General features: G+C 47.1%; 4 protein-coding genes and 1 pseudogene across 4 annotated transcripts; 2 read left to right on the top strand and 3 right to left on the bottom strand.

Moving 5' to 3' along the window:
- Nucleotides 1-2475: 2475 nt before the first annotated feature.
- On the bottom strand, nt 2476-3513 carry LOC102070305 (olfactory receptor 4D5-like). Its single transcript, XM_014270311.2, has one exon. The coding sequence runs from the start codon at nt 3490-3492 to the stop codon at nt 2566-2568; it is 927 nt and encodes a 308-aa protein (XP_014125786.2). The 5' UTR covers nt 3493-3513; the 3' UTR covers nt 2476-2565.
- Nucleotides 3514-6616: 3103 nt separating this feature from the next.
- LOC102070481 (olfactory receptor 4S2-like) lies at nt 6617-7534 on the bottom strand (annotated as a pseudogene).
- Nucleotides 7535-11484: 3950 nt separating this feature from the next.
- On the top strand, nt 11485-16184 carry LOC102070664 (proto-oncogene Mas-like). Its single transcript, XM_074542170.1, has 2 exons — nt 11485-11601; nt 14194-16184. Exon 2 carries the CDS (start codon nt 14210-14212, stop codon nt 15164-15166), a length of 957 nt encoding a protein of 318 aa, XP_074398271.1. The 5' UTR covers nt 11485-11601; nt 14194-14209; the 3' UTR covers nt 15167-16184.
- A 1249-nt stretch (nt 16185-17433) lies between these two features.
- LOC141729294 (mas-related G-protein coupled receptor member H-like) lies at nt 17434-18791 on the bottom strand. Its single transcript, XM_074542204.1, has 2 exons — nt 18749-18791; nt 17434-18473 (listed from the first exon to the last, which is right to left on the bottom strand). The coding sequence occupies exons 1-2, from the start codon at nt 18789-18791 to the stop codon at nt 17434-17436; spliced, it is 1083 nt and encodes a 360-aa protein (XP_074398305.1).
- A 284-nt stretch (nt 18792-19075) lies between these two features.
- LOC141729293 (mas-related G-protein coupled receptor member H-like) lies at nt 19076-21440 on the top strand. The gene is made up of 2 exons (XM_074542203.1): nt 19076-19097; nt 20367-21440. The coding sequence occupies exons 1-2, from the start codon at nt 19076-19078 to the stop codon at nt 21404-21406; spliced, it is 1062 nt and encodes a 353-aa protein (XP_074398304.1). The 3' UTR covers nt 21407-21440.
- The last annotated feature ends 214 nt before the right edge of the window (nt 21441-21654 follow it).

Below are 21654 nucleotides of genomic sequence, written 5' to 3'. Positions count from 1 at the left end.
CTCTCAACTCCACATTTAAGTTGCTTATTTGCAGGGATAATCTTAGCTGGGTTATTTAGAAGTAGAAGGACAGGATAGTTTTGGAGATATATGTTCTGCCTCAGGGTAAATACATAAAAATTATAGTGCATTATATTTTATTATAAAAATTCATTGAAAACCCCCTCAAAACAAACAACAACAAAAATATCTCTATTTGCAGAATCCAGTTGTGGACTAATTGATGGTATGCTGGATTAGACTCCTCTTGCCCACTCCTCCCTGCCATCCCCACTGTTACACAACCAAAGTGATTTGATTTTTGTCCATTCTGGGACTACCCAGCTTCATCATTGTTTGAGATTTCCATCTAGGAATGCTTATGATGAGCCCAGACTGATTAGAGTCTGTTGAAAATGCTCCCTTTTCTCTGATCTCCATTTGTGTTTCAGTCTCATAGTCTTTAAATAAAATTGATTAGCCTGGGATCTCTTCAGGCTTCTTGAGATTTAACAAAAGCGTTGTAGACATCCTGCCCGTTCTCAAAGGATTTTTTTTTACCTTTGAGGCCATTTTTCACTGTCCTCTAGGTGAAGGCAATAAATCTGAGGATGAGCTCATAGAGCTGATAATTTCCAGTAGAGAAAGAACTTGGGATTTTAATGGTGCGCAGTGGAGCCAATTTACACATAGGGACAAACTCAGCTGCCAAAGCTGCACCTTTGCAATTTGTCAGACACCAACTTTTTAACAACATCTTCTGAGCCCTTGTTAAAGTCGTGCCAAGATGTTTCCAGGGGACAAAAATCAGTTATATTAAATTGTTTGTCTTCATAGAATAGTTTGGGTTGGAATGGACTTTTAAGTTCATCCCATTCCAACCCCTTGCAATGGGCAGGGACATAGTCCACTGGATGAGATGAGGTGGCTCCAAGCCCCTTATATTGAAATCCCAGCTCCCGAAAATATGGAATTTTTATTTATTTTATAAAAATTGGATCAGTTCTTTCAAATCACTTCACTGTTGATGCCCCCAGTTTATACCTGATGAACAAATTGACACCAGCAAAATAACTGGACCACAGCTCCAATTTGCCTTGCATTGATTTGTGCATAAAATAGTTATAGAAGCTTTATTGGAATGTAAAAAACAATATCACAGTGGTACATTTTTTTCTTAATTGAAATTTACCCTAATTGGGCTAAAGAACATTTTAATTTTTCAACATTTTTCTCTAATACTAAAAACAAAAAGCTCCCTTCCAGCCCAAATCATTCTGTGATGATCCTGAGTAGAAATTCACTATTAAAAAGAAATCTCATTTGCACAAGGATGGGAGATGTTTGGAAATCTCTTTTAACCAGGAAGAACAATGACTCACTGATGCTTCTCATCCTCCTCTTCCTACAGGTGTGAGAGTGAGGGCTAATTTAAGACAGGGAGGAGAGACAGGGAACGTGAAAATCCTTTCACTTCCTGTGCAGCAATTTAGATTGGATATTACAAAAAATTCCTTCATGGGAAGGGTTTTCCAGCCCTGGAATAGATTGTCCAGGACAGTGGTAGAGTGGCTAATCCTGAAAGGATTTAAAAGCTGTGTGGATGTGGCACCTGGGGACACGGGTTAGTGGTGGCCTGAGTAGCCCAGCAGATAGTTGGACTTGATGATCTTAGAGGGCTTTTCCCATCTCAGTGATTTCATGATTTTCTTTAGATGGGATGAATCCAATCCTAAACAATTTTAAAACAAAGAAATTAATGGTGATCTTCTTATGAAAACCACTGAATTCCTATCCCTGATGGATTTGGAGATGTAGCTGCTGCCCTCACAGAGGCAGTTTGGGTTGGAAGGGACCTCAAAGACAATCCCATTCAACCCCCCTGCCATGGAGAGCGACACCTTCCACTATCCCTGATATCCCACATTGCTCCAAGCCTCATCCAAGCTGGCCTGGAACACTTCTAGGGACAGGACAGCCATGGGAAACCCATGCCAGACCAGCACAGGGAAGAATTTCTTCCTAATATCCCATCTAAACACAACCTGTGCCAGTGTGAAGCAATTCCCTCTTGTCCAGCCTACATGCAGGACACTCTTTGTCTCTGGAGTCCATCTCCACTCCTCCTCCTTCCTCTATATGTTGTGCCTTCTGTGATTTAAATAATTCACTTCTGTGAGAGAATTATAACTAAAAATATTCTTATATATCTAAGGAAACCCTGCAAGCAGAATCTGCACTCTCTCTATCTTCCAGTGTTAGTGGGTGAACTGGGGACACAGTGCATGTGCCTCTGCCATCTGCTGTCACAGCACAGGAAAAGCATGTTAGAGAGGGAGACAAGCCTCACCCTGAATTCATTTATTTATTTGAAAATTATGATCCCACACGAGTGAAAGTGTTTAGGAAGTTTGGGGTTTTCAGCATGGATTTTTAATATTAACAGTAATATGTGTATAGAAATGTATTTGTACATAATTGGAAGTCTATGGGCTTTATTGTCATTATTGTGCAGGAGTAGAGCAGGAACGTGACTCCAGGTGTAACTCTGGGTGTAACTCCAGGGTCCTGCCAATCCAGCCTGTGTCAGAAGGTTCTACAGCGCCTCCAGAGTCTCCACATGGATTCCTTCACCTCGCTGCTCCTCAGGGTGTAGATGAGGGGGTTCATCATGGGTGACAAGATGGTGTAGATGACAGAGACGTACTTGCTGGTGGGCAGGGTCCCAGCGGGCCGAAGGTAAGTGAAGATGCAGGGCACGAAGAGCAGGGTGATGGCCATCACGTGTGAGGCACACGTGGACAGAGCCTTCCAGTTCCCCTGGGAGACGCGAGCCCGGACCTTGGCCAGGATGAGGGCATAGGAGGCCACAAGCACCAGGAAGCAGCCCAGGGAGATGAGGCCGCTGTTGGAGGCCATGAGCCACTCGGTGAGGGTGGTGTCGGTGCAGGCCAGGTGGATGACGGGTGGCACGTCACAGAAGTAGCTGTGGATGGTGTTGGGGCCGCAGAAGGGCAGCTGCAGCATGAGCACAGTCTGGACAATGGAGTGGATAAAGCCCCCGGCCCAGCAGGCAGCGACCAGCACCCAGCAGGCCCTGCGGGCCATGATGGCTGTGTAGTGCAGGGGCCTGCAGATGGCCGTGTAGCGGTCAAACGCCATCACCGTCAGGAGGAACATCTCTGAGGAGCCCACAAAGTGCAGGAAAAACAGCTGGGCCATGCAGCCCTCAAAGGCAATGGCCTTGTGCCCTGAGAGCAGGGCCACCAGCACCCTGGGGGCGGTAACAGAAGTGTAGCAGATATCGATGAAGGACAGATTGCAGAGGAGGAAGTACATGGCGGAGGAGAGCTTGGGGTCAGTCCTGACTGTCACAATGATGAGGAGGTTGCCCAGCAGGACCATGGTGTAGGCCAGGAGGAAGAACGTGAAGGAGAGGAGTTGCAGCTCCCGGGTGTCGGAGAGCCCCAGGAGGATGAATTCAGTCATCCGGGAGGAGTTGTCCTGTGCCATCGCTGCAGCTCAGGCTGCCATGGCACAGGTTGGGGGGTGGCCAGGAAGGGAGGGGAATGTGCTACAGCTCCAAGGCTCATGGATGGTGTGAGCAGGATGCATTTGCTGCTGCACAAAGCACAGTGCCATGTCACAAATGACAGAAAACACAGTTTGTACTCACCCCCTATTCTGCCGCTACTCAGGTGTCTTGCCCGCCACTCCGCACTGATCTTTTCCCCTGAACTCACTCTGACCACTATTTTCCTGCATCATGGTGGGTGTTCTCCCATTCTGTGAGGGAGAAATCACTGAATTATAGAATTGTTAAATTTGGAAAAGCCCCCATTGAGTCCAATTCTCCACCCAGTGTGGCCAAGCCCTCCACTAAACCATGTCCCCAAGTGCTACATCCATACTGCTTTTAAATCCTTTCAGGAATGGTGATTCCAGCACATCCTGCTCTCAGATAACAAGAGCCATGAAGGCTGGAAAAATGCTGTGCGGTCCTTTTACCTGCTGGAAATTTGAAGTGACTACAAGCAAATGCTGCCGTTCTCAGGCATGAGCTGTTCCATGTTCTGATCCTAATGACACTCCTCTAAACTAAGGAAAGGGCCCTCCAGTTAGTTTAGCCTCTCTGAAACTGGGAATTCATGCACTGAAACCAGGTCTAGGAAGTTCCTCACTGGAGAAACTGGGGTTTCTAACACAGCAGAAGCTTCAAAACTCTGCATGGTTTTCTATCTTCATAGTTTTTAAGGGAATTTTTAAAGTTTTTCAGTAGACAAATACACTCACTGTCCTGTGGAGGTTACAGTGGGAGCAGCAGAGGAATGCACTTGTCCATTTAAAATCCCTCCAGGAAATTCCTTCACTGCTCATTTCGGCTGAGGAGTTTATATCTGAGCAAGCAGGAGCCTACAAATTAGAAACCAGATGTTTATGATGCTAACAGCATTGAATAAAGCTGCATTAAAACATCTGAAAGGCCAAATCATTAGACAGGGGACATTAACAGGACACACACATTGTCCTCTGGTATGTTGAATATCCACTGTATTTCTTCTGCTGTCTTTTTGGAACAATTTCAGTTCAAAGCCAATGTTTCCCTGATGGAGTGGCAGTGAAATCCAAGCCAGAATGTGTCACGGACATGTGTAATAACAAGCTCTGGTTATTTAGCTGAGGAGGGTGGTAGAAATAATACCCAGGTCCTGGCTGTGGTGTGAAAAACCCCATAAATACACCTGTGGTGACACTGGGCTGCTGACTGAGATGTTTCTGCTTTACTGACAAACACTCACAAATCCACCCTTCCAGCATTCCCATGCAGAACACCAGGATCACTAGTGTGTGATATTCCTGAAAGTGCTCAAGACCAGGCTGGACAGGGCTTGGAGCAACCAGAGCAATGCCCTTGTTGCAGGGGATAAGAAGAAGATGAGCTTTAAGGTGCCTTCCAGCCCAATCCATTCTGGGATTCTAAGTCTGCAACTGATTTTTTAATGTTTTTTTATTCTAAGTCATAAAATAGACCTCCCAAAAGTCACTCACCAGCAATGCTGCTTTGCAAAGGCAGGATTTTGGTGGGGCCTGAGCAAAACAAAGGAACAATCCCAGAACACTTCCACAGAGCTCACTTGCTGTCACTCCTCTGACGACCTCCCCAACCACTCCAGGGGGTTCCATCAGAACCTCTCAGTTCCATCAGAAAATCTCTGCAAGGTGCTGCTTGGAAGTTATGGAAGCAGCTCTGTATCTCTGCCAACTCTAAGCCCTGAAAAGAACAGCTCAACCTTCTGCACTTCCCATTATACAAAAATAAAAAAAACCCCAAAAAAACCCACAACCAATCAAAAAAGCAACCTCCAGGAGCATCTTCAGGTGCAATTATTTCTGTAGCAGAAATAGTTCAGGTACATCACAGCACAAGGCAGAAGGCTATCAGGAGTAATGAGATCCCAGAGGCAAAGGGAGTTTTGTCAGAAAACCTCAGTGGGCAAGGAACTAAATTGTTCCTTGGGTAGTTATTACTTTAATCCCTGGAGAGAGACATCAAATAAAGATGTCTCTGACATAGGACATTTATATAAATTCATGTAAATGGATACAAATTTTGCTTTTTGTCATAAGCCTGTCTTTCTCATGTACAATCTTATTTCTTACTAACTTACATGTTGACAGCACAAAGCAAAATATCACTGATATCATCCCTTAGACACCTGACTTAAAACTTTAAAACAAGAAGTAAGTTGGAAATCATTTCAAAAAATGCACAAAGATTTGTGGTGAACCTTCCTTGCTCAGCAGGTATTTTTACTGACACAGTAAAGCGCAGGAGCAACTTTTGAGCTCAAGTATGAAATTCTTGTAAGAATTTTTTGCAAAGTGTAGACGAGCCTGACACTGTTTCCAGTGACACCTTCCACAAGCTATGAGTGAATTTTTGCTCAGAATCACCCAGAAGTGAGACCTCTAAAAGACCCCACTGTTTTTCATCTCCATAACTTTTTAAACTACATTCATTTTATTTACTGCTGTCTTGGGCAGAGACAGGTGAAGTAGATAGAATTATAGGAGAATGATGGAATTGCAGAATAGCTGCTTGGGTTGGAAGTGACTTAAAAAACCATCTCATTTCAATCCTCTGCCATGGGCAGGGACACCTTCCACCAGACCCGGTTGCTCCAGGGCCCATCCAGCCTAACATGGAACAGGGCAGAAAAGATTTGCTGAAGTGGGAGAGTGAGTTTCCCTTCCTGTTCCTTCATCAGCAAAGCACCCAATTAGCTCTTAATATCACGGGGTTTTTTGTTTTTTTTGTTTCTTATGGGGTGCTCCACCTGGACAATATTTTCAGTATTTTTAACAGTATTTAAGCCCTGATGTTGCAGCTGCTCAGGAGGCCTTGGTGTGGGCCTTTGCTCATTGACAAGGAATAGGAAGGGAATAGGAAGGGAATGCCAGAGTTCCCAATGTCTTTTCCATCATAAAAATAACTTCTAGTGCCTTTCTAATTCCAGGAGGATTAGACCAATAGGCAGCTGTTCTTTGAAAGGCCCATTTTGGGGCATTGTCACAGAAGAAATTACAGCAAAACCTGCTTGATTTTCTCTGATTTTTTGGGAACATGATCACAGCTCTACCCCTTCCCATTTCCACCTTCCACTTTCCTCCTGCACAGTTTCCTCATGGCTCCCTTCACCTTCCTGTCCCGGAGGGTGTAGATGAGGAGGTTGAACATGGGTGTGATGAGCATTTAGAATGTGGCCACACTCCTGTCCTCAGACAAGCCACCAGATGGGCAGATGTAAACAAATGTGCTGGGCCCAAGACACAGGATCACCACAGTGATGTTGGACCTGCACGTGGACAGGGCCTTGTGCCATGTCGCCAGCCTTGTGCCACCTCAGGGAAGCCAGGATGCCCATGTAGGACATGACCAGGATGAGGAAGCAGCTCAGGGATATCACCCCGCTGTTGGCCACTGCGGCCAGGCCCTTGGCGTGCGTGTTGGCGTGGACCAGGGGGAGCAGGGGGTGGACATCACAGAAGTAGTGGATGACTTTGTTGGGGCCATATAAAGGGAGCAGGGAAGGGTGGGAAAGGTCTCGAGGGTGGAATGCAGGAAGCCCCCCACCCAGAGGACCCCCACCATGCAGCCGCAGACTGTGGGACATGAGTGCGGCATAGCACAGGGGCTGGCAGACGGCCATGCAACGGTTGTAGGCCATGGCTGTCAGGATGAAAACCCCTATGCAGCCAAAAAAATAAAGCCCAAAGAGCTGCCCTATGCAACCTGCAAAGGAGATGGTGTTATTTTCCACCAGGAAGCCAGAAATCATATGGGGAGCTGTGACAGAGGAGTAACAATCACCTGCAAAGGAAAGGTGGCAGAGGAAGAAGTACATGGGGGAGTTCAGGCACCAGCTGCTCGTCACAGTGAGAACTGTGAGGTTTCCTGCCACTGTGAGCGTGTAGAAAAGCAGGAACACCACAAAATAAAAATTTTGTGCGCCCCTTGGTTATCTGAGAGGCCAAGGAGGATGAATTCCTTCATGCTGCTGGAGTTTTCCATGCCAGTTTAGTGGGCAATGTGCAGTGCAGAGCCTGGAAATGTGGAAAGATAAAGAAAAAATTATTCATCAGGTTTTTCATTCTTAAAAATTAATTCTTTATCAGAAGTGCATTCTCTCTAAGAAATACATAGGATTAGAATTAAATTTATGAAGTGCTTTTAAAATTTGGTTTTGTTTTTTGTTTGTTTTTTCGTTGTTCTTCCCCCTCTACATATTTAATTTGCCTTATATGAGACACAGCCACAGAATCATAGATTCCTGGAAACGTTTGGGTTGGAAGGGACCTTAAAGACCATCTAGTTCCAATCCCACTTCCATGGGCAGGGGGTGCTACCCACTGGGTCCCTTTGGGATTAGATCCATCTAATCCAGTCTCCTATTTTATAATTTTAAAATAGAGCAAGATCAGAAACTCCTGTAGAGGCAAAAAGCTGATCAAGCACCCACAGGAAATGCTGAAATGTAGGAAAACCAAAATTATCAAACTTGAAAAAGTGAAGCCTAAAGAGGAAGTTGGGAAAGTTTGTGACTTCTCCTGTGCTTGCACTTTTACTGACAGGAGGTAAAACATACTCAAGAAAGGGGATAAAAGGGAGATCTTACCTCTAAAATTAGCTTTTCAGTCACTGACCAGAGGTACGTGATATAGTGTAATCAGTTGGGATATGAAATAAATACAATGTGGATTGTTATAATTAAAAAAAAAAAAATAAGGAATTGCACCATCCTCTTATTTGCAAGGGTTTTCACCTAAAATCTCAGGTGATTAATTGAAGAAGAATTCAATAACCTGATTTGGGACTGCAAAACCAGTTCTGCACATGGTTACAGCCAAAGAGAGCCAGAGATGGTTGACAATTTCAGGGGAAATTTCTGTTTGTATTTTCACCTTTTTCAAGAGGAAGGGCAGGGGGGAAAAAGAGGAAGGGAAATCAGGAAAAGGAAAGAAAAGAGGAAAGGGAAAAGATCCTGGAAAACTTACCTTCTTTGTGCTTGGAGATCTAATTTTTGTGTAAGAGCTGTAAGATTTTATGTCCCCAACATCTCCTTTTCCTGGTAGAGGTTTTAAAGAACATAGAACAGCTTCTGAAAAGCTTCTAACACTTGCTTATGAGGTGCCTTTTTAAATCCCACGTCATTTAATTTCTTGCTTTCCTTTATCACCAAGTGTATCCTGGCTTTTCCTGCCCATGTTAGAGCTGCTTGGAGGGAGCATGGGCATTGAAAGGTGCACTCACAGCCCAGCAAGCAGAGATAAAAAAACTGTTTAAGTAACTTTTTCCTCAAACCTCTCCAAGGAAATCTCCCTCCTCCAGGGCTTAATTCCCTGTTTATACAGACCTACTCCACCCTTTCTAAGGAAATCTCCCAGCTCAAGGGCTCTTGGGGCTGGAGGAGGGAGGTGTGAATGCTCAGGGGTGGGAAGGAGAAGAAATTAATCCCATCCTTCCAGGGGAAGTTTAGATTGGATTTTAGGAAAACTTTCTTCACTCCCAGGGTGGTGCAGCCCTGGCACAGTTTACCAAGAGCAGTGGGGCAGTCACCATCAGTCTGGAGGGATTTAAAACCTGTGGATGTGGCACTTAGGGACACACAGTAGGGGGCCACAGTAGTGGTCCCCACACACAGTGGGGACACACAGTAGTGGTGGACTTGATGGCCTTGGAGGGCTTCTCCAACCTTAACAATTCCATGATTCTTGGAAATAACAGCCAGTAGATTAGCTGAATATTAAGCTGGGCAAGCATGTGATGTGCCTGGTCAAGTTAACATTCCCAGACTCTGACATTAATCCATGCTTTGTGTGTTTCCCAAACTTTAGATCCACAGCTTAGGCTTTATGGCACTGTGAGTAATAATAAAATTGTGAGGATTTTTAAATCACTGCGTATCTCAATAAAGCTCCACAAGCCCTCATGAAAAAAATAAATAATCTGAAAGGTTTCTAGTAGTAAGTAGAAGTAGAGAAGAGAGAGGCTTGGGTCACTTCTTGATGACCCTCCAAGCCCTATTTTCCATGAAATTTCATCACTGGTAGCCCAGGGAGTAAGGCCTTTTGCAAGAACTTGCAATGTTTCAGCAAAGGTTAGTAAAGTAGAGTAAGTTAAAAAAAAATCCTTATTTTACAAATTGGGAAACTAAGGGAGGGGAGGAAGTCAGCTCTTGTACATCTGTGGAAGTCAGCTGAGTTGAGCCATTCCAGGCTTTCCTCTGCAAAGAAATGGACCTAGTCACCTAATCAGTAAGAGGAAATGGCTTTAAATGACAGAAGGTGGGTTTAGATAGGATATTGGGAATAAATTCTTCTCTGTGAGGGTGCTGAGGCCCTGGCACAGGTTGCCCAGAGAAGCTGTGGCAGCCCCATCCCTGGAAGTGTTCCAGGACAGTTTGGAGCACTCTGGGATAGTGGAAGGTGTCCCTGCCCATGGCTGGGGGTGGAACTGGATGACCTTTAAAGTCCCTTCCAACTCAAACCATACCAGAATTTGATGAATTTGTGTATTACTGCCATTCCAACTCATCACTGCTCTGAAGTGTACTGAGTATTTTCAGCTTGAGATTTAGGTGCATCAATAAATAGTTTCATCCACTGCCCATCCCTCTGTTTGTTTTGCTGACATTTACTGGAATTCAGAATGGTCCAATAACAACAAAGGCATTTTGAATGTCTCCCAACATGGAACGCCAGCAATCCATTCAGAGAAAATGGAAAACCTCAAATTAATGAGGAGATTAAATCATGCTCTGGATAAAAAGAGTCTTTTAATTTAGATATCATTTTATGCCATAGCCTGAAGTCCTGGCCAGGTTAATGAGGGTTGCCAGTAACCACTATAGGAAATAGGATTGGGTAAAAAAGTAAAAACAGTCTTACAATCTTTGGTAAAGTAAGAGGAAGAACAGATGACAACACAAGCTGAAGATGTACAAATGCATTTCTGACCTGCTAAGCAAATTTAAGCTGGATCTGCCCATTCCTGTGCCCTCTGACACACATGGCAGCGATTTGGGTGGTGTCACACTCCTGTCCCTTTATTTCCCTGGCCCAAGGGACCAAGAGACAAAATAGTTCCCTGTAAGGATGTCAGGAAAGGAGAAAGGTCTTTCCTCTGTTTCCACACCCTTTGGATTGGGGTGGCTCATGGACATGGAGTGTGCATGAACAGGATTGGGATGTTGTGGGTGGGTGATGGTGGGTTCTGTCTGCTTAGGAGACACAAAGTGAGGAAGAACATGAAGCTCTGTTCAGGGGGAAGTTGTGAAACTGGAAGTGAAAGGCATGGGGCTGGAGGGATTTTGTGAAATCTGAAGTGGCTGAGGTGTTGAAGGACTGTGCCGAAAGCCTGTGGGGTGTGAAGGTGCACTGAAAGAGCTCCTGACTCCAGAGCTCCATGCTGAGGGCAGCATAAGCAGGGTTTGGGCATCTGGAACTGCTGAGGTGGAAAGCTTGGGGGCAAGGTTGGATGAAGCAGTAGAGATCCCATAAGGTGCTGAACTGTGCTGGGAGAGGCTCTGGGTCAGAGGAGGTCCCAGTGTGGTGACGGGTGTGTGACAACTGGGCAGGGACAGGAAGGAATGAGAAGTGCTGAGGGAGGTTGTGAAACCTCCACCAAAGATGTTATGGGAGAAAACTTAAAATTTCTCTACCTGAGCAGCACTAAAAGCTCATGTTCAGGGGCTGTGAAACCAGAGCATCTCAGGGCCTTAAGTAGGACACAACACCAGTGCAAAGTCTGTATGGACAGTTCTTGCAAGAATGGCTGAAGAAGGGAGAAGTAGTAAAAAAATAATGTTTCCGTGACACTGCAAAGAGGGGAGGGGGAAGTGGTTCAAATCTGAGTGATCATACCCGCACAGGGGAGGTATTTCCCCCATGAGTGATTGGCTGCCTGGAGGGTCACGCTGAAAATTCCCTGGCTTTTTAAACAGTGCTGCCCAGCCCAGCACTGCAGGATGACACAAGGACTGGAGCTGCCCCCCATGTCACACCATCCAGGGGACAACATTGGCGGGCACGGGCGCTGAAATTCCCAGGAACGCAAAAAAGGTGAGAAATTCTGATGTGGGTCTTTGACGTTGCACTCTGATGGGTTGTTAGGCTTTGGGGAAGGAAGGAGAAACAAAAACAATGGAGGAAAAAAGATCAAAAATTTACTTCCTTTGCTGTACAGAAATTTGCTCTAGGTCAGGAATTGATGATAATAATTTTCAATATAAGGAGAGCTTCATTCCAGGGACTCTTGTCCCTGTACATGTGCTCTTGAACTGCTCTAAATGCACCTCTGTAATACAAAAAGTCATTACTCAGAGACCTGGCATTACAACAGCAGAACTTTCTGTCCCCTGTCTGAGACACCTTTGTGAGGTCAGGGTTGTTGTGCCTCAGGAACTACAGGCAGGATTTGCAGGCAAATCACATGGAGGATGTTTAATCTCAAGGGAGAAAAAGATCACCTGGACTCAGGCTGCTGAGAGGAGAGTTTTCACTTATTAGTTGCATAAGGAAGTGGGATCATGTCTTGAATGTGTCTTGGAAACAGGAATTCAGTCTTTCCAAGGGACTATGATAAATAAATTAGAACCATGAGTGACTTTTGCAGTGCTCTTCTCCACAGTCTACAGAAGTAAGATAAGGATCTCATCACTTCTATTGCAGCAGAAGGCAAAACTATTGATGTTTTCTCAAATACCCATTGCAGCCATTTCTGTTCCTGGCAGTCTTTATGCGCATACAGCACCTTCCAGTGCCTAAAGGTGCTCCAAGACAGCTGGAGAGGGACTTTGGAGAAGGGCCTGGAGTGACAGGAATTGTTTTGAACTGGAAAACAGTGGATTTGAATTAGGTCTTGGGAGGAAATTCTTCCCTGTGAGAGTGATGAGGCACAGGTTGCCCAGAGGAGCTGTGGCTGCCTTATCCCTGCAAGTGTCCAAGGCCAGGTTGGCAGGGATTTGGAGCAACCTGGTCTGTGGAAGGTGTCCCTGGCTGTGGCAGGAGGTTGAAACAAGATGAGCTTTAAGATCCCTCCCAACCCAAACCATTCCATGATTTCATGACATGATCAATGGCACAAAGCCATTTAACATTGGGAATTATCACCTGTCATCCCTTGAATCCCCAGTGGAGAGAGATGCACCTGTGGAGGCTGCAGTGGACTGAGACAGAACTTAGGTGACACTCAAATGTTCACACTCTCTTCAGATCAAGTGGAAATTTGGTTGCACAGAAGCCAGGAAACCACTTAACCACCGGGCCTTCCTCTGTTCTCACAGCAGAAAAGCTGCACAGAACTTGAGGCTGTTTCTGCTAATTTCTGCAAAACCGTGATCATTTGTGGCCACCCGTGGAGCAGGCTGTGAGGGAGGAACAGCCACAGGGCTGCTCTCCACAGTGTTCATGCTAGAAGTGTTCAAGGTGCTATAAGAGCTGAGGATGGGACCATCCAGCTCTGCAGTGCCAGAAGTTCCCTGGTTTCAATCAACCCTAAAGTAAATCATAGAATCCTCAAATAATTTGGGCTGAAAGGGACCTTAAAGCCCATCCAGTCCCACCCCTTGCCATGGGCAGGGACACCTTCCAGTAGCCCAGGTTGCTCCAAGCCCCATCCAACTTGGCCTTGAAATTCCCTGCACCACACACTTCTTTTCCCCCTGTCCATGAGGTCAGTGTGCCTGGGGTGCTGGGATGGAACAGCAGTGATTCAGTCTGTCATGTTCTGGGTGCTTTTGGAAGTCTGTCTCCATGTGTGCGGCTGCACTGCAAAGAGAGAACAGAGGATTCATGCTGGCTACATGGTTCAATGATTCACATCTTCCCAGAAAACCCCATTTTTTGTTCCTATCCTCTTTTTAACTTCTCTGCCTTCCATGCCCAAAATAACAGCTGGCTGGGAGACAGCAGAAGAGCCACTGTATTTGTTCTCATCAGACCATAAAAAAGATGTTAAACCCCTTTTTTTCACCCCCAAGATTCTCAATCAGATCTCAGTACCACAGGGAAGGAAATAATAACTTAACTCATGGAGTGGTGTGGAAAAGCTATCAGAGCCACAGCTCCCATGTCCTGTGAGGACAAGATAATCTGTGGTTTCTTACATGTGGTTCTTGCAGTTTCTGAGGGAGAAGCTGAGGGCTCTGCCAAACCAAGATGTTTATTTGTTACTGTACATGGGACCAAGGAGAACCACATCAAATGGCACTTTATTAAAACGGAAATCACTCATTAATATAAAAAACTACCAATTGTTTTCATGGAATCGCAGAATTCCAGAGTGGTTTGGGCTGGAAGGGACCTTAAAGATCATCCACTTCCAACCCCCTGCAATGGGCAGTGACACCTTCCACTATCCCAGTTTGCTCCAGCCTGGCTTTGGACACCTCCACAGATGGGGCAGGCACAGTTTCTCTAGTAAACCTGTGCCAGAGCTTCACCACCCTCACAAGCTTCACCACCCTCACCACACTCTGTCAGTGTGAAGCCTTCACTCTTTATCCTATTACTCCAGGCTCTTGGTCCCTTCCAAACCATTTTATTTTGAAGTTCCACGAGATCAAGTTCTAGCTACAAAGCCTTGGAACAAACCAAGGAACCCCTCTAGAAAAGTCACCCTGGAGTTACCACCTCTCCTCTCTCTGCTCCTAGGTCTGAATCACCCATCATGAGACCCTCAACCACACCAGTGGTCCTTCCAACCACAGCCATCCATGCTCCTGGGACCAACTACAGCGCGGCTGTGGGACCACCCCAGCCATCCTACACTGTCCTCAAGTTCATGGAGAGCTTCTGCCTGCTGAGTGCTGCCTGTGGGATGGTGGGGAACGGCCTGGTCCTGTGGTACCTGGGCTTCCGCATCCGCAGGAATCACTTCACTGTCTACATCCTGAACCTGGCGGCCGCTGACTTTGGGTACCTGCTGTGCATCGCCGTGGAGACCGTGCAGTACCTGATGCAGTTCAACGTGGGGGTGCAGTTTGGGATCTTCCTCTTCCTGGATCTCTTCATGTACGGCACAGGCCTGTACCTGCTGACGGCCATCAGCATTGAGTGCTGCCTGTCCGTGCTGTCCCCCATCTGGTGCCGGACACACCGCCCGAAGCACCTGTCTGCTGTGGTGTCTGGCCTGCTCTGGGCCCTGTCCCTGCTCCTGAACACTCTGGGATATGTCCTGTGCACCGTTCGCCCCTCTCCCAGGGCCTGCCAGCGCCTGCTCATCGCCATCGGAGCCTTGGATTTCCTCGTCTGCGCGCCCCTCATGCTGCTCTTCAGCCTCACCCTTTTCCTGCGGGTCAAGTGCAGCTCCCAGCCCTTCCAAACGGGCCGGCTCTTCACTGTCATCATGCTCACCATTCTCTTCTTCCTCATTTTCGCCGTGCCCCTCAGTGTCCTTATCCTCCTGGACTTCCTGGGCCTCAAGTTCCTGTATTCCCCAGAAATTGGCTTTGTGCTGTCCTGCGTCAACAGCACCCTCAACCCCATCATTTACTTCCTGGTGGGAAGCTACAGGGATCGGAAATTCCGGCTCACCCTCAGGCTGGCATTCCAGAGGGCCTTCCAAGACTCAGCAGATGACAGAGACGAGCAGGAAACGCGGGACACGATAACCATGTCCTCCTAAAATCCTGCCTGGAATGTCTTGGCAGAACTGAAGAACTCTGTGGTACTGGAGAAAGTTCATCTCACCTGACCCTCAGTACTCTCTTTGTAGACATTTTAGGTCATAATTTTAAGTCCTCATTATTTTAAGATCCTCTTTGGGTCATTATTTTATATATGGCACATAAGCACCTGGACCACAGAATTTACCTGACCTGTATTTAGGACACATTAAAAGGTCCTGTTTCTTTCCAGTGAGTTTTAAATAATATTCATTTGAAAAGACTGAAATGTCTTGGTGTCTGAATTTCATCAAAGAAATCCTGCTCAGGATAAATCCTTGTCATTCATAAACTCATAAACTCTATGTTGCTTTTCACTCACAAATGAGATCAGTACCAACAATCCTCCTGTTGGAAGCAGACGTAAAATTCCTGGAAGGAGAATCCATCTATCCCTCTTAACTTAGAATTCCCATTCCTTGTCAGAGCACACACACAGCCTGTTGTGGCTGTCAGAGCCATTCTGGACTTCCTAATGTGAACATTTCAAGGACTGAAAAGATCCACAACCACCAAGTCCATTTCTTCTCTGAACCAGGGATGTTTCCACACCACAGAGGCAGAAGAGGGCTCCAACTTCTGCCAACTTCCTTTAAAAATTTATTCACTGAGTTTCATCCTCGCTTGTCTTGTATTTCAAAGAAATATGTGACTAGAGATTAGTATTTTATATTATTATATTGTTGCATGTTATTTTAATTTCCTCCAGCCCTTGACAGAGTCTCTGTATTTATCTACAGCATGCATTAGGTTGTAATTTCTTCCTTTAAAAGGACACATCAGAATCCATGGCTTTTAAATCTCCTTTACCATTAGAAATAAATCTAAGGATAGGGGGAAAATACAGGAAACAGAACAAGGTAAATAAATACCATGATTTTCAACAAATTATTTTCTAAATCAAATCCTTTGAGGGGCAAAATGGGATTATTTGTGCTATCAGACTACCTAACATTTATAAGTCAATGTGGGTAATTTTCTTTGGAAAACCTCACAAATTCATGTTCAAAATGTGATCTTTTTGATATCTCAAATGTTTTTATCATTGGGACAAAGAAAATATTTTTGTATTATTAAAAAGACCAGAATTCTCTTTTTTGTTGTTTTTTCCCCCCTAAAGAGATAAAAATTCTATTTAAAGTTGTTGTTGTTGCTGCTATCTGATTTATCAGCTGATAAAAACACAGACAATGTAAACTCAGATATTTTTTTTTTAATTGAAGGCACAGGAACAACCTTCCACTAAGTGTCTACTGAAAAAAGATCGAAAAGCCAAGTTTATTTTATAACAGCTAATTCTGGATGGTTTTTGGTATAACACTGCTGTGCTTAGGGGAATAACTTTTCCTCCAATGATTCCAGAGGGAGCGGGACCAGCCCCTGTGTGACTGACCCAAGTGTTTATGGGGATTTAGCACACCAGGGATATCCTTCTTCATCTGTCCTCTCCAAGCAAATCCTTTGCCATTCTCAATCTTTATTTTTTACTTTCTACCATGCTTTTTTTTTCCTGTTTCTCTCCCATTCATTCTCTTGCTTAGTTTCCTTTTTTACTTTGTTGTATTTTTTCCTTTTTTTTTCTCCCTCTCTGTTGAAAGCAAAGGGAGAAGACCCATCTTTGTTGATCAGCATCTAACTCCGATTTATTGATCTCACTTACACACTTTATAGTGATGTTAATTAAACTCATGAATATTGCAAAATCCGAGCTCCTCATAGGCTACAGCTAAAACATTAATCCCTTGTTTTGTTTTCAATACCTGTGGTTTGTTATTCAAACAAAGATTTATTTTCTCACCCTGTTATGAAAGTTCTCAAGGCCTCCATGTTATTGAAGACAAGCTTGAGAACTTAGCTGTTTACAGAAACAGGCTGTGAGAATTTCCTCCCCACAGCTCCCTTTTAAGCCATTTCTGAGCAAAATTCTCCAACACCTCTCTCCTTTTCTCCCTTTCCGCTTTCTCTCTTTTTCCTCTCCCTTTTCCCCAAATTGTAATTTTCACCCATCTCTTGCCCCCTTACACCCCAAATCTCAACACCCCTTGCTCTGCCCATTTTTGCAGACTGCTTCATCAACAGAGTTTATTCCCTATAGATGGGGCAGCGAGGGCAGTTCCATGGGGAATGAATCCAGCTGGGGAACTGGACTGAGCTGGCTACGCTGCTTGGAGTGCTCTTGTCTCCATACTTCTGGCTGCCTCTGAGGTGCCACATGTGCAGAAGTGCCTCACAGAGCTGTCACCTCCAGCACAGTGTCCCCAGGCCCGTGGCTGCCCTCGTCACTCCCGCCTTTCTCCTCAAACACCCTCCGCAGAGCCACTCTGACCGAGCGCTGGAAGCAGCGCCGCCGGCAGCTCCCCACCAGCACGTAAATCACCGGGTTGAGGGAGCAGTTCAGCAGTGCCAGGAACAAAGAGGGGTCTTCTGGGAATAAATCACCGGAATCTGGGAGATTGATGAAAACCTCCATGCAGAAAGGGATGCCAAAGGCAAAGAACAGCAGGACGTTGAGCACGATGGCCACAAAGAGCTTCCCTGGCTGCCGCCTGCGGGAGCCACAGCACAGCTTGAGGAACAGGAACAGGTTGGAAACCAACATCATGAGGGAAAAAACCACGGAAATGGCCAGGGCTACACCTGCAATGACGGTCCCAGAGTCTTCAGTGTAGGTGGAGGTGAGGTAGAGGGAGGAAACAAAAGCCCCTGCCAGGGCCCAGAGGGCCCCGCTGACGGCGGCCGAGAGGTGCCGGGGGCGGTGGCAGCGGTACCAGATGGGGCACAGGACGGAGACGCAGCGCTCCACGCTGAGGGCTGCCAGCAGCCCCAGGCTGCTCAGGTCAAACACGTGGCACGGGAACCCAAGGACAAACACAAAGCGCTGATAGTGATGAATAAAAGGAAACAAAGATGTGCAGAATGCTGCTAAGGACAGAAAAGCCAAGAGAAGCAGGAGAAACAGGAGGAGCAGGGAGAAGTCTGCAACAGCCAGATTTAGGATGTAGACAGTGAAAGGGCTCTGCTGTGTGTGCAAGCCCAGGAACCACAAGACCACCCCATTCCCTGCCAGCCCACAGAGGGAGATCCCCAGGCACACCCCTGCAAAGGCAATCAGGCTGGAGGGAATGCGGGAGCATTCTGATCTGATATATTCCTCCCAGTCCAGAGATCCATAAAGTGTATTGTTCAGGGTGAGGTTTGTTGTGCTGTTCTCCTCCATGGTGAACGATCCTGCTCCCAGCAGCTGCCTTCTCCCTTTCCCACCACCTCCTGGGAGAGATGGGGAACATGAGGGAAATAAAGACATCAGCACTCCCAGTATTTCCCAACTGCCCACACAGCCCCACGCCAGCCCCAGGAAGAACCCCCACCCCTGCAGTGCCAAGGACTGGCTCCCAGCCCTCCAGCCCTGACTCTAGACAGGAATCTCCCACCAGGCCATCCCTCGACTCCTACCTCCTGTAGGAACAGCACTGACACAGCAGCACCAGGAGAAAGGATTTGGGATGGCTGCTGGAACCACTGGCTGTGCTTCAGTCTCGTGCCTCGTGCCTGGGTGCAGCCCTTGGCCCAGAGATCATATCCCATGGTCAGAGCTCCCCTCACAATCTCCCCACATCAGTGACAGCTTCCCCTCACATGTCCAGGGACACAGATCTTATCAGGAGGAGGTGGCCACATCACCCCCTTCCTCTGCCACTCTCCAACATCATCCCACCATGCAAGGGCTTCTGCCTTTCACTGCGTGTGCCAGGTGATCCATCCATCAATGCAGAAGGGGATATAAATCATTCCCAGGGATGGAGGATGGCAGAGCAGTGAGAGAGAGGAGCCAGAGACCTTCAGGAGTGAGAAATCACTGGTGTGCATACATGCCGCAGCACAAGTTTCTCAGTATCTCTAGTGACATGTAAATCGTACTCCAAGACTTCTTCCAACTTCCTTCTGGGAGAAACTTGCAGGAGTTGCACCTTCTTCCATCTCCCTCTCATGGATGGATGCTGAGCCTAAGTTCTCTCCTTGTTTCAAGTCTTCCTCTAGCTCCAAATCCTGAAGCTCCAGGCTGGACCCCCTGGAGAGCACATGGACCTTGTGCATTAACACATCCATCAGTTCTGGGGATGACAAGCACAGGATATAGCTCCAAAGGAGATGGAAAACACATGAAAGATGGGCAGAAGACAAATGCCAGTTCCCGTGCTGTGAAAGGCTGAGGTTGTGTGGCAAGAACCACTTGGAGATAAGAGCGCTTTGGCAGCATCATGTACCCCTCAAACCTAATCTCTGAGGAGACACATGCCAGCAGGGGTGATGAGGCTGATGATTTGGATTAGACAGGATGGGATTAGAGGCTGTGGGCAAAGCCCTCATGCAGTCCCGTGTCTGGGCACTGGTGATTTCCCACAGCAAGTGGACACAAGGACAGTGCTCATCCCCATGGCTGCTGCTCAGGGGCTCTGCTGGCATCTAAGGAGGTCTGGAATTTCTGAGGGGTTCAGAAAACCCAGTAACAGCTGAACAGATCATAGTGAAGTACCCCTTCCATGGACAGGATCTGCCCTCACCAGAGGAGGGTTTTGATCCAGGATTCCCAGCACCTGAAGGGACATAATATTATCTGTCTGTCCTCTTATTCTCATTGCTTTAGATCCAGTAAATGATTAAAATTCAAAAGTCTGAGTGCTGCAGTAATGGGATCATAACAGATGAGCAGCCCTCATGAAGAACTGGAGGGAGGAGAGGAAGGCTATGACATGGCCACCTCCTCCTGATAAGATCTGTGTCCCTGGACATGTGAGGGGAAGCTGTCACTGATGTGGGGAGATTGTGAGGGGAGCTCTGACCATGGGATATGATCTCTGGGCCAAGGGCTGCACCCAGGCACGAGGCACGAGACTGAAGCACAGCCAGTGGTTCCAGCAGCCATCCCAAATCCTTTCTCCTGGTGCTGCTGTGTCAGTGCTGTTCCTACAGGAGGTAGGAGTCGAGGGATGGCCTGGTGGGAGATTCCTGTCTAGAGTCAGGGCTGGAGGGCTGGGAGCCAGTCCTGGGCACTGCAGGGGTGGGGGTTCTTCCTGGGGCTGGCGTGGGGCTGTGTGGGCAGTTGGGAAATACTGGGAGTGCTGATGTCTTTATTTCCCTCTGGCTCCCCATCTCTCCCAGGGTGTGGTGGGAAACGGAGAAGGCAGCTGCTGGGAGCAGGATCATTCACCATGGAGGAGACCAGCACAACAAACCTCACCCTGAACAATACACTTTATGGATCTCTGGACTGGGAGGAATATATCAGATCAGAATGCTCCCGCATTCCCTCCAGCCTGATTGCCTTTGCAGGGGTGTGCCTGGGGATCTCCCTCTGTGGGCTGGCAGGGAATGGGGTGGTCTTGTGGTTCCTGGGCTTGCACACACAGCAGAGCCCTTTCACTGTCTACATCCTAAATCTGGCTGTTGCAGACTTCTCCCTGCTCCTCCTGTTTCTCCTGCTTCTCTTGGCTTTTCTGTCCTTAGCAGCATTCTGCACATCTTTGTTTCCTTTTATTCATCACTATCAGCGCTTTGTGTTTGTCCTTGGGTTCCCGTGCCACGTGTTTGACCTGAGCAGCCTGGGGCTGCTGGCAGCCCTCAGCGTGGAGCGCTGCGTCTCCGTCCTGTGCCCCATCTGGTACCGCTGCCACCGCCCCCGGCACCTCTCGGCCGCCGTCAGCGGGGCCCTCTGGGCCCTGGCAGGGGCTTTTGTTTCCTCCCTCTACCTCACCTCCACCTACACTGAAGACTCTGGGACCGTCATTGCAGGTGTAGCCCTGGCCATTTCCGTGGTTTTTTCCCTCATGATGTTGGTTTCCAACCTGTTCCTGTTCCTCAAGCTGTGCTGTGGCTCCCGCAGGCGGCAGCCAGGGAAGCTCTTTGTGGCCATCGTGCTCAACGTCCTGCTGTTCTTTGCCTTTGGCATCCCTTTCTGCATGGAGGTTTTCATCAATCTCCCAGATTCCGGTGATTTATTCCCAGAAGACCCCTCTTTGTTCCTGGCACTGCTGAACTGCTCCCTCAACCCGGTGATTTACGTGCTGGTGGGGAGCTGCCGGCGGCGCTGCTTCCAGCGCTCGGTCAGAGTGGCTCTGCGGAGGGTGTTTGAGGAGAAAGGCGGGAGTGACGAGGGCAGCCACGGGCCTGGGGACACTGTGGTGGAGGTGACAGCTCTGTGAGGCACTTCTGCACATGTGGCACCTCAGAGGCAGCCAGAAGTATTGGAGCACATGGCTCTGAGCTCCGTCCTGTTCCTGTATTCCCCTTGGAATGACCCTCATTGCCTTGGCCCCAAGGAATAAACTCTGATGTACTGATCTTTTTAATTTTGTTGCTACATTGAAATCAGGTTTGGATTTTTTCTTTTGTTTCTTTTCAATGTGGTAACTCCTGCCCCAGATTTTACTGAATAAACAACATCAGGGAT

This window comes from Zonotrichia albicollis, chromosome 6, assembly GCF_047830755.1.
Source record: "Zonotrichia albicollis isolate bZonAlb1 chromosome 6, bZonAlb1.hap1, whole genome shotgun sequence".
In the NCBI taxonomy this organism is placed as follows: Eukaryota; Metazoa; Chordata; class Aves; order Passeriformes; family Passerellidae; genus Zonotrichia; species Zonotrichia albicollis.
Note: the sequence above shows the minus strand (reverse complement) of the source record. Positions and strands in the feature narration are given on the sequence as shown.